Genomic DNA, 13095 nt, shown 5'->3' with positions numbered 1-13095 from the left:
ATGAAGAACATTAAACAGTATAAAAGTAAAGAAATTTAAAGAAAAATTTGCATAGATACAAGTATTCAAGTCTCATGATGTAATAAACCCACTCAGCCTAGTTTGGTGCTGTGATGAAGCAATGCTGCAGCACAGACACAAATCACAGTCTATTAAACACACTGGGATGGGGGCCAATTAGGAAAACATGTTAGCTGAAATGGAAACTTTTCCCAGAAATCCTAGGCGTTCAGAAGAAATTTCTGCCAGAACGCTGTGAGGTTTAGGCTGGATTCTCTTGTGATAGAGAAAACAAGGTTTTCCTCCCACTCTCCCGCCCTCAAAGACAGATGTCATTTCCCTAGGACCTGCAAGACTCTGCAAGTCTGCTCAGCCTGGCTGACCACAGGGATGCGAATCTGAGTTTCCCTCAGCTGAGATGGGTGTTTCATGCACCAGGCTCAAGATTCTCTCTCACAACTGCTCCTCTTGGAGCTGTTCGCCTCAATCTGAATATGGCAGCATTACAGGATCAGAGACTGCCCTTGTAGGCTGGTGATTTTTTCTAGCTGAAGGGTTCCCCAGAAGTCCCTGGAAGGGGACATTAGATCATTTAATGTGATCTCTTGTATACCTGTGGTCATTAAGACTCTCCCTGGTGCACTGTGCTTAGGCTAAGGAATTTCATTGCTTGAGGAAAGACTACCTTGTACAAGCACTATGTTTACAGAGCAGGAGAAATTCAGGTGTCTGCAATGATGGAAACTGAAAGGCTAAAATGATTCTAGTAGTTAATCTGCAAGAACTGGTGGGAATTTACCGGCAGGTTCCTGCCCATTTGACCTGTGGAAAAACTCCTCCCCTATCCCAAGTGCAGCAACTGATTTAATCCTGGGCCTATGAGAAAGAAGGATGTGAAAACCAGAAGTTTGAGAAACAAAACTTCTCTAGGCCGTCCCATCCACAGCCTCATATTCAGCAATGGCCAGTCTCTGATTCTTTAGAAGAAAGCGACCTCCTCACATTCTCCCCTGAAACCATACAAGCAGGTAATTGTGAGCTGAGAACAACCTTCCCTTCTGGACAACCACAGGAGATGGATGAAGTCCTGCAGCTCAGGATCTGTCTATGGATATTATTGAAATGCAAGGCTGCAGGTGTTGCAAGCTGCAGGAGTTAAAAACATTAACAGCAGTACAAAACCTCTTGGTCTCCCATGGCTTAGGAAGGAAAAAAAAGATAAAAAAGGGGCTTCAGAGCTTCATGGATTTAAAGGCCAGGAGTAATCCCCCAGGACACTCAGTCTGTAATTTCCCTTTGCCACCAGTCATGGAACTTTTACCAGAAGCTAAATTACATTAAAAATGTATTTTATTTTACTCTTTTAAAAAAGGATAGCTAGTAATATATAAATCCTAAGACACTATTTATCCTCCTTGTTCTCCTGTGTCCTGTTCTAACGTTTAGCAGGCCTCTCAGTTAGAAAAAACAGATTCTGTTTCAGGGTTTCAAGATTGAATTTTCTTAACTTCAGTACTAGCTTTTGGATTTTGTTGGTCCAATGCCAGAAAAACTGCATGTTGCCTGGTACTATCAGCTCTATTTCCGTATACACAATGATCACATCCTCTCTTAACCTGTTCTGCAGTAAACTGGACACATCTCCTGAGACTCTCTTCAAAAATCTTGTTTCCTTAGTTTTGATGTGTTCTCTGAACTGCCTCTTGTGTTCCCACATCCTTCATGTGCACACCAACACTGGCTGTATTTTAGCAGTGATCACATCAGTGTTGTACGTGCCCTGGCATTCTTCCTACCTTTTGGCACTGGGCCTTCTACGTCCCAGGTAAGTGGTATGAAAAATAAGCCTTGCAGTGTAACAAAGGGGCCTCTTCCTTCAGTTTCTTTTTTTTTTTTTTCCCTTCTTTTTGTTTTTAGCAGGAAGGGCTAAAGTGTGAAAGGAAAAAAATGAAAAGCTCTTACCATCCTAAACAGAACCAGCCTGGGAATCCTCGACATTTGTTCCTCTTACAGAACAGTTTCTTTTTTTCCCTTTTCTTTTCTGATCTGTCTCAACTACTGGCCTTCATTTTTCTAGTGTAATGGAAACTGAGTACATGTTATATACTTACAGAGTTGGAGACAGGAAAATATTAAAATCAAAGTGGAGTCAGGGATACTTCTGCTATAAATGTAACTAGCCTCTGCCTTACTTTACAACTTTCCATACCTTTTTTTCTCAAGTTTTAGGTGTATTGCTCCAGCTTCCTCTCAGTTCTGCACCAGAAAGGTGGGGGTAGGGATTTGAAAGAGTGTAATGTTGTAAGAGACCACCTCTTATCCAACTCTGCTTACCCATTCTCCTGGTTTCTTTATGCTCTCAAATGTGTCTGTCCCCTGAATATCTGTGGCTTATTTTGCAGTATTTTTTTTATAATGGAAATAAAATACTTAAAAGGAGATTTAAATAATCATTTTTTCTTTTCTAAAAGAAGTGTGTCTAATTTTCCCTGCAAATGTGTGTGACGAGGTTTAAAATCTTTCTTTGATTGATAATATATGTGGAAGTTCTTAATGCAGTCAGCATTTCACGTCACTTGGTTTTGAAAGCTTTTAGATACCAAATATGAAATGAGCAGAGAATTGGCTTGTTTTCCACAGAAAATTATAGAAAATGGATTTTTTCCCCATTTTTACTTTCAAAGGTGAGAATACTTTCTAATGTGAAACTACGCTATCATTATATCAGCAGGAGCTCTGCAAAAAAACAAGCTCATCTTGACTACAGCAGAGTATAAGTCCATTTTACGTTTACTGTGAAACAGTTTCTGTCTGCTAGTACGAGACATTTTACATGGTTGAGAGCCTGACCATCCTGTTCTTAATGCAGGTATTCTCTGAACTGGTAAAGAAAAATAAAGTACTGTAATAGGCACATATTTCTTTCCCCTGAAATCAAGTCATTGTTAGAGAAACATAACGTGTTGAATTATATATTGCTAAAATTTTAGAAGCAATTACAATGACTTCAATTTCAGTTTGACAATAACAGATCTGTCAATTTCCTTCACTGTCTTCATGTGTTCAGAATCTGGTCATGAGCATTTGTGCTTGTATTTGATTTTTTTTTTTATTAACAAAATGTCGAAGGATGGATGTTTTTCATTTCAAGGTACCTCCTTCTGCAAAAAAAGCCCCAACAGATGTGTTCAGAGGCAAACAGCTGTTCAGGTCCCCAAAATAGGTTGTCTTAAAGAGCTTGTATGCTTTTTATTTTTTTTTAAATTAGAATGATAAAGGCTAATTTTGTGTTTGTAAATCAAATGCTGGACTGACTGACTGCTAGGTGAGCTCCACCTGTTTTGTTCTTGAGATACTTCCCAAGGAAAGGTTGCCTGTCAAGTAAAATACATTAAAATACTTTTAATGACTTCCTTATTCCTGTCTTAGTCATAATAACCAGGGTTTGGACCTAGAAGAGACTGGAAAACAGAAGCAGTAGCAGGTGAAGCAAAGCGGGAAGGGTGAACCAGCAGTGCTGTGTCAGGCACATGGCAGGTGGTTTGGTTGCCCATCTGATGCTTTTGTACAACTCCCACTGAAGTCAGTGTAGGCTGTTTGCCAGTTCCTTGGGTAAGAAGGTCCCACTGCACTAGCCTCCCTGTTGATGCTAAGTGGAAGCCCTGCGGCTGACGACTGATCTAGATCAAAGTCTTCAACTCACAGGTAGCCTAGTGGGAAGTGTAATCCTGGAGAGGATTCTTAGAGCAAAATCTGCAAAACCTATTTGCCACAGAGCTAGACAGCACTAGCCAATTGACCAAGAATAACCTGAAAATACCTGTTTGTTAGTACAATAAATTTCTTATCCTTTGTGAGGGGACGTGGTGTGTATTTTGCAAAGAGGAGGCCTAGTGAAGACAACAGAACTGACTAGACACCAGGTGTTGCCATGGGAGTCTAAAACCCTACTGTCTACACAGGGAAAGACCTAAGCCCAGCACAGCTGCTGTTTTAGTAAGATGCTGTATTTCCTATAATGACATACTGATCTAAAAATATGCCATAAAGAATGTACCTTGAAATACTCAATAAGAGCTTTTGAATACTTGACTGCATGGTCTCTCTTGAGTCGGAACATCCTCCAGTACAGAAGGGCCAGGCAGCGGTAACTAGAACAAAAAGCAAAGCAGAAGGTAAAGTGTGTCCCCTGAAAAGAAATCCCAATGAATTATCTTAAATTCTTAAACTAACACAGACTGAAAGGCTGACAGCACATTTCTGACAGTTTTTATTACCATTTTTTTACAGTACTTCACACTTTGCCGTGGATTCATGAGCAAGGCTAGGTATTGCAGCCAGGACAGGTCACACTGACAGCTGCTACCAGTGAGGTACTAAACAAATTATACTCAGAAAGGTTTCCACGTTTGGGTACCCAGGCCTTGACTCTGACTTGAAGCCTGCACACTTGACCAAAGGCCTCTCCCATGAAAAGGTCATTACAGGCCTGGAACACAGCACAGGCATTTTTTTGTATTTCTTTTTGTGAATGCAAAGGCAGTCTTTTGGGGTGCCTGTAAAATGAACTAGATTTACAATGGGTGTATTTTGTGTACACGCAGTGGTGTCTTCCAGCAGCTGGAGATGGCTGGGAAACCTCAGACTTGCCCAGATTTCACCGGCCAAACTCCTCTGTGGGAAGCCAGAATGGAGATTGTGTTGGAGCCTGGAGGCCAGAGGGAACCAGCAGCTGGCTGAAAACCTCAACGTGCTGTACTGGAACTGTCTGCTCCCATGGTCCTCATTAGTCTGCAGAGTGCCACGCACCTTCAGTGTTATGTAATTAAATAAGAGTAATAGCTATTAACTATAATTATACATCACAATAACTGATAAGCAGCATTCAGGGGACACAAACTCTTTGCTATTGGCTTTAGGTGTACCGGTCTATTTTCTGAACCAAGAATCACCACCCCAGCAAGCTTTTTGACTGGCAAGTGTGGGATTGCCCCACAATAACACAGTTTTTGAAGCAAAAATCTGTTGTGTTTTGCTTTTCCTTTGGCAGCAGAGGCCTTATTTTTAAAAGCAGTATTTAGTCTCGGAGCTGAACTGGTGCTTTGAGTTTGGGAGCGCAGAGCGCTCCCCATCTCCCCGTGCCCAGGAGCTGCCCAGACCTCAGCAGCCCCCTCGAATTAGCAAATTGCTCTTGGAAAAAAAATCCCAGCCAGGGTTTCTCAGCCCGTTTGCCTCGGGTCCTGAAAGCAGACGGTGAATTTCTGCCTTTGGCCGCTGGAGGGCAGTCTCTCCCTAGGAGAAGCGGAGCGGGGCGCGCCGGCTGCCTGGCAGCCTGCCCGGCGGGCGCTGGGAACAGCCGGGGGATGCGGTGGCCTCGCAGCCACCATAACTCTCACTCTGTCACCTTCACAGGTACAGCACATATGCAAATGGTGTCAGCTCATCTGCTCGCTGGCAGACGGTGAGTTAAGATTGCTATTCATCGCCCAGAGAAGGCACCGTCTGCTTTCCCTCTCGCTGACCTTTCTGCTGAAACAGATGCAGCAGCTCCGTGAATTTGGATGTGGTTCCGCACACACCGAAGCGCTCTGACAGTTCTGAGCAACCCTTCGTAATATGGCTTTATTTTTTTTTTTTTTTACCGTTCTTTAGTCATTTTCCCACCTAAGCGTTTTTAAAGCAGTTGCCATTAACGCATTCTGTGCTCCTCCCGATGGCACAGCAAACCAGTGACAAAGAAAGGGCATTTAAAAAGAAAATGCATCTCGATATTTTCTTCTTTTTTTATACAAATGATTAATTAGGAGTCCTTATTTACGGAGGCTAAAGATGCATTTAATTTGGATTTTTAACAGATGGTTAATAGATGTTAAAAACACACTTGCTGATTGTAAATGTCCACTTACTGAGAATCAGTAACCACATAATAGGTATTTTATGTATTAACTACATAGATATTAAATTAAAATTTGATTTTAATAACATTTTAGTATTTTACTAGCAATCAGCAATCATCCTATAGAATCTAAGTTGCGTGCATATATAGCTAGAAATCTCAATTTAGAAGGTACTCCAAAAGCCTTAATTATCACCATCACCGTATCTCCCTTCATATAATGTAAATATAACTTACGATTATTGAGCCTAAAATGTCAGCCACAAAAGAAATTACCGAGCTATTGGTACAAAAGTATATCAGTCATAAAAACAACAAACCATCAGGCATTTAAAAATTAATTACGCTGACATACTGTAGCTGACCTGTCACAGCCAATAAGTATGAATTGCTTATTTACAGAGACAGAATGCAGACGTGCTACAGCGATACAAGGGCTGGCCCTTCCCAGAGCACAAAGTATTCTCTTAATTTCAATAGACAACATAATCCTATCTGGCTGCATCCAGCATCTGATTTTCAAGAACTGGCTTGCTGCAGAAAAGAAGCCTTTTGAGGAATTTTTGATCTACTAACCATAACGCTGCCAGCTGTTTGTCTTCTGGTGTGGCGCTGGGGCCTGAGTGGGTTTTTAGTCTCACTGCATACCTTTAGCAAAAGGAAAAAATCCAATGTGAGTTAACTGAGACAGCTTTATATCACTGGTCAGAGAGCTAAGCTGGCCTGTGCCATTTAGTCTGCCCCCTTATACATATTTGCTCAAGTTACCAGACATATATGTGCTTTTTCTGGTTGTGTTTCAGAGCTCTTTTGCCATTAGCAGTGCCTCCCGGCACCTTTTTAAACAGCAGTAACTCCCTTGAACATCCTCCAGTCCAGAGGGGAGCCTAGCTGCTGAGGTGATGCTGTCCTACCGAAATAACCTCTGCTGCTGTGGAGACCCAGTTACACAGAGTTCACAGAGAAAGGTTTTCACAGCGTTTGAAGGCAGACAGCCTGCCTTGAAGCTGGTGCTGCCCTCACCCTGCCAGCGCTGAGCGAGTCTACCCAGATTTGCTCCTCCAAGCAGAGCACAGCAGAGTGGGAAACATGTGGCTCAGAGCTATTTTTGCTCATATGACATTACATTCAAATGCTATAAATATTAAACATCCACAGAGGTAGCACTGCTGTTTCAAGAGTATATGTGCTATGCAATCACAAATTAGTTTCTGTAAATCTCAGCTTCCAGCTGAATACCTGAACAATGGATAAGGTTAGGACAACACACAGCACTTCCAGGCTCGTTACCAGAAAATACCTGTTCTCCATAATTAGCTGCTTGTGTTTTTTCTTATCTTTACTTTCAAACTTTAATTCTGGTGTCTGTGCAAAGATTTGGTATGAACATTTTGTTTCAACAGGCATACCTAGCAAACCACTTATTTTTCCGAGCTGCGGTAAGTGAGATCAACAGCAATTCACACTAACACACAACCACAGCTACACACATTATTGAAAGCTATGGATCTGCAAGCAAAATTCATTTCCAGAGTTAGGACCATACGTTTACTACTATGCAAAAAGACGGGGCAGGCAAAGAAAGAGCTTTCTGCCTTTTGGAAAAAAGAAGGGAAGAATTGCAGAGACAGAATGTACTATACTTTCTTACTGAAAAAAATAAATATCTGTTTAATAACCTTCCAGTTAGAAAGCTGGCCTCAATCCGCCGAAATGCATGAGAAGACAGCCTTAAGTGGAATAAAATGCCAATGGAATTGTTAACATGAAAGAAAATCTTCACATCAACACTAAGTCCAAAAGAATGCAATTGTTTTAGAAGCTTTGCTTCATTATCAGTATGATTAAAAATTAAAATGTTTTACTTTCTATAAACTTAGTCCTGATGAAAATTGTGTGGTTGATTGTCCTGAGGAATGATGCCATGGTCACTGACCGTGCAGCTTTCTCTGCTAGTGTGGCTGGGCTGGCTGTCTTGTGGAGAGGGTCACTGAGCTGCTGGAATGATTTTGACCTTTGTTTTTCTCTATTGTCACTGTCACTAATGTTAACTATTAGCACCAACGGTAACAGAGAAAAGGACTTAAGAGTAAAACTTTCTTCATAGGGACTGCGGGTGGGTCTGAATTCTAGACTGTCCTGTTTGGAGAACTGTGAAGGTGCCCAAATGCAGGGGCAGCATTAGTGTGAGCTGGACTGCTTTTGTGAGCCCATTTGCTACAGTAGGAGGATATACACCAAATGGACCTTGAGTGTCCATTTTTCTATCACTGCTCACATCTTCTTTCGGGTAACCTTAAAACTGCAGTCTTAAACATGTTACAACATTTTGCAAACTACCACTCCATTATGAATGTTTTGGTATTATATATTATTATTTTTCTCTTTTGAGTAGCATGGGACTTATATCATGAAACAAAGTAATTTGCAACTCAAGTAATATGAAAAGCTTTGGGGTTCTTTTTTGCATTCTACATAGTTTCCTGATTTAATTTCCATAGAAATCACAGATAATACATACACATCACATATGACCAGGCACCTGGGAGGACATCACTTCCTGCCTTTTACTCTATCTAGGAAATTATGTGATAATGTAGATGAGCATGTTTGCACAGAGTCACCCCTGAGGTCATCTCCTCCCTTCCTACCTGATGAGTTCAACTGTTTCTGAATACATTGTGTAAGGGGATTTAGATTCCATTGGGCCTTGTTCCATTGCATTTCCACACTCAATAAATGATAGTGCTGCTTCTGCATAATTCAGTGCCTTTCCAAACTTTTCCACCTAGAGGGAAAAAATAAGGACACAGAGAAATAGTGTAATCATCAAGTTATGGTTACATTTTCCTCAACATAAACTGTAAACTTGACAGAAGTTGGTATATCTTCATAATCATGATTTTTCCTAAGAAAAAGCTAAAACCCCTCAAACCCTGTGCATCAGTGAAAAATCATAAGGTACAGAAAGTAGAGCGTAAAAAGGCTATGAGATGTTATTTGGTCCACATCTTTGTTCAAAGAACAATCAACTCTGCCTAGGACATTCCTGACAGATGTTTATCAGAGCTTCCTTCCAGTGCTGGAAATCCCACAAGCTCTTCAGGCCTTTCGTTCCAGCTTTCATTAAGAAGGGTTTCACACATCTTTGCAAATATAGTTTTCATCACTTAGCAAAGAAAGGTAATGATTATCTTGACACAAGGGAATGAGAATTAAATACTTCGACTACTCTTATTCAAAGGCTCATGTCTGTTCTTATGTCTTCTTTATCCCTGCTATTTTCAGCACTGCTTGACCATACTCTCCTCTTGGCAGGAATTTGTTTTCTATATCCTCCTATTTCAGGGACTGCTCTGCTCCCTCAGCTTTTTCTGCCATCATCCTTCCTTGTCCCATTTTTTTTTCTTTTTTCCAGTACTACTTTGACTCTCTGTGTACTTGTGTACTTATATGGATACATATGCATATATATACTTTCAGTGATGGTGTATATGCAAATGTGCACATAATGTTCATATGTGTACACTTACATACCACTTATCTGCCCTCAGAATTTCATTTTCGATGTGGATAGAGATGAATCATACTAATACCTCTCTGTTCTGACTTCTCTTTCCTTCAATCAGAACTCCTGCGGTACATAAAGCCCATTAATGGAGTGGATGCATTTGGTTGAAATCTGATGCACACAGTGAAAGGTTAATGGACCTTATTCTTTTCCAAGGGATAAAGATTTTAAATAGTAACTTTGGAATGGCACACTGGCTTCAATCTATTTTAGGTTCTTATACGACTCCCATTGCGATCATATGGGAGAACTTCACAAACTTTTTATTATATTTCTTCCCCTGACGCTCTTGTGCAGGTGGAAGTGCTATTACCCCAGTTTCACAGCTGGGGGACTAAGGAGCAGAGAGACTTAGAGTAATTTTCAGGCTGCTCACTCTAAGTGCCTATGTTAGGTATTGCAGCGCCGAAGTAGGAGGTATCCAGGCCAGCAAGGTGATTCAAAGAGCCTTGGAGGCACTTTGGAAATACGGCAATTCCTCCAGGATCCCTACATATTCAAGGAGAGAAAGAAAGTACCTGCAAGGGGAGATTCATGAGGTGTAAGTAAGGTGCTGGTCCACTGTGCAGGGAAGCAGAATGCGAAGAATATTTCAATCACCTAGTACTGATGGGAGGCTATTTAAACTGTGCCTAAGAGACTTTCATGCAGGAAACTTGTGGCACAGCAGAGAATAATGCTTGCACCTCCTGTTTCTTGGGAGTCTACCATAAAAACATTTCAGGCTAAGAATTTCCTTTGCATATTAAGTGATCTTTTCCATTCTGTTTAAAGCAACACACTAAAATGCACCATTTATACTTCTCTGCAATATTTTCTGATTTAAGACTCACTTTAGAGTAATATGGAACTGAATAAACCATGGAAATTTGCGCTAATAAACTCAGGTAGAGTGTAAAACTCGGTGTTAGTGTCCTAAATTAAGGGCCTGCTTCTGCTTCCTTGGTCTTTTTACATTCTGCACAGCTGAGAGAAAGAGGTGAAGAAACAGAGGCTCTGAGCTACCTTTCTTATTTCCTGCTGCTCTGACAACCAAGTGTGTCGGACAGAGCAAGGCAGGGCTGCAGCTACTCCCACCTGCAAGATAGCCATATTGATGCAGGGTCCCATTCCATTTATCGCGCCTGCCATCCCAGAGGCCTAATGTTTTTAAGGCTGTGCTAGCTTATTCATAGCGCTGAACAAACGTAGCCTTGGAGAAAGCTGAGAGATGGCTAAGCGGAGCTCTTCTGGAGCACTGCGTAATTTGTTGCACCCATTTGTTTGGGATGACAAGTGTCTCTTTAATTCTCCATACAATGTTGGATTCCCCTTTTTCTTGCTGGCCACATTTTTAGACAGGTCAAAGCCACGGACAAGAATCTGTTTGTTACGACAGTCCTTTGTGTGCAAGGTGTTCCTCTAGGATTATGCAGAATCTTTATGCGTTTCTGGTTGTGTTAAGAAATGTCTGCCGTGCAACCGGGATTCTTTTAGCACTGAAGAGCCAAAGCTCTTTAAAAACAGTGCAGATACTTCAGCCACCAGACCAAATTTGGTGACACAATTATAGGACCTAGCCAGCTAGTTAAACTGAGAAGATAGGAATGTGGATCCCTTAAACAGCCTCCATTACTATAGTTACTAATTAAAGCAAAGGAATAAATGGAAAGTTTTATTTATCCAGGCCTTTATCTCAGTAAGTCATTATTTGTTAAGTCATAGTTTATTGGGCTATGAACATTTGATTATATAAACATTTCTTAATTTAACAAGCCTAGCCATCCTTATAATAGATTTTATAATTACCCCAGCAATACTGCACTGATGAAGAAACTGCATTACAAAAATAATTTGGAGCAACATAACTGGAAAGAAAATGTTCTCACCATTGCATCTGCTTTATGCTTCTTCCGTTTAGCTTCCTGCATAAAGTAATCTGCATTGCGTGGCCTACCAGGGGAAAATAAGAAGACACTTTATTATTTTCTGAAGTGCAGAATATTTTTAAGTTATTTTCCCCTTATTTTAAACCTGATTTGCAAACATTTTTTTATGAAGAAAATACACTTATCACGTAACCATGAATCTTCTATTTCCAAATTGCTGCCTGTGGAGACAGTAGCATTTATAGCTGTTCTCATTCTTTAGAAGTCAGTGATTCAAAGCAAAAAAAGCTAATAAAATGTGTTTTTATGGATTATATAAACTGCTTCCCAAATTAGTGCAGTTTTGATCTGCAATACAGATACAACTGTTAAGCAGAACAAGTTATTCCATCTTGTCCTCTCCCTAGTGCTTGCTTTCTTCTTTTTCTGCTCCTCTCTGTATGTTGTCATTTGCCTTGGCTTCTCCCTCCTCTAAAACCAAGTGTGTGTTTAATCTCTCCACTTTGAAAACACACATTGAACCTGCCTGCCTCCACAACTACCATCTCACCCCCCTTCTCCCTCTTATCTGTAAGCATGCTGAGAGTGCTGTTTACTTTTGCTGCCTGGAGTTCATCTGTGGCTCGGTGCTGGGCTGCCTGCTGCAATTCCACTGGTGTTGCTCGTGCCAATTTCTCCACTGATTTGTCCTCAAACAGATTTCAGAAACACTATCCCTTCCTTAACCTACCTGACCTACTGACTGCAGGGCATAAATTCAACTGCTGTCTCTGCGCTGAAATTATGTCTGTTTCTGATCCAGACTTATCCACTTCCATACAAACTGATGTCTCCTTGGTAATGTCTGGTCACCACCTCTGTGAACTCCTCATGGCTGAAGCAAATTTCCTCATCTCTTCCCACAGCCTCTTGCTTTTGCACCTTTCTACGCCACTGTGGAGGACAGCCATTTGCCATGTCATTTCAGGCCACAACCTTGCATCTTCAATTGTTGCCTCTCATAAAAGTCTTCACATTTCCTGACCCTGCAGATTATTCCAGTCTCATATATGTGGGAGATGGCCGCCTTCTTTCTTAACTCAGCAAAACCATGTCCTGGTTCTTCTCAGCTTATACTGTGGTTACTGCCATATCCTCATCTCAGAAAAGGAAGTTTTGCCTTGCAAAATAGTTTTCTTAGTGTTGGATGGAGTGTCATCCCTTTGCCCTTATCTAATGAAAAGGAGATATTCCTGAGTAGTCAGAGTAAGATTTCTGATGTTTTCATCATGCATGCTTTTAAGCACTTGGTGTTGTAAATGACATGGTATTATCACCACTCAGCATCTGTTGTAGGTTAAACCTGGTTGGCAGCTCAGCCCCACACAGCTGCTCACTCTCTTCCCTCCAGTGGGAGAGAAGGGGCGGGAATCAGAGTCAAAGCGAGAAAACTTGTGCATTGAGATAGACTTATAGGTAAAACAAAGCAGAATAAGGAATTCAGTCACTGTTTCCCATTGGCAGGCAGGTGTTCAGCCATCTCCCAGAAAGGAGGGCTTCATCATGCTTAGTGGTGACTTGGGCAGACAAATGCCATCACTCTGAATGTTCCCTTTTCTCCTTCTTCCCCCACCTTTTATTGCTGAACACAATGTCATATGCCATGGGATATCCTTTTGGTCAGTTGGGGTCAGCTGTCCCAGTTGTGTCCCCTCCCAACTTCTTGTGCCCCCCCCAGCCTGCTCGCTGGTGGGGTGAGAAACAGAAAAGGCATTGAGGCT

At 41.3% G+C, this 13095-nt stretch overlaps 1 protein-coding gene across 1 annotated transcript in view; it reads right to left on the bottom strand.

Annotated features, from left to right (window-relative positions):
* AFF3 (ALF transcription elongation factor 3) overlaps positions 1-13095 on the bottom strand; it is a 336652-nt gene that overhangs the window by 13943 nt on the left and 309614 nt on the right. The window contains exons 15-18 of the mRNA XM_080377268.1: positions 11336-11399; positions 8548-8684; positions 6473-6544; positions 4058-4151 (exon numbers count right to left, since the gene is read on the bottom strand). Coding sequence (XP_080233394.1) covers positions 4058-4151; positions 6473-6544; positions 8548-8684; positions 11336-11399 — 367 coding nt within the window. The remainder of the gene's footprint in view (positions 1-4057; positions 4152-6472; positions 6545-8547; positions 8685-11335; positions 11400-13095) is intronic.

Source organism: Falco punctatus (genome assembly GCF_963210335.1).
Source record: "Falco punctatus genome assembly, chromosome: 2".
NCBI lineage: Eukaryota > Metazoa > Chordata > Aves > Falconiformes > Falconidae > Falco > Falco punctatus.
This window is presented reverse-complemented; position numbering and strand designations above follow the sequence as displayed.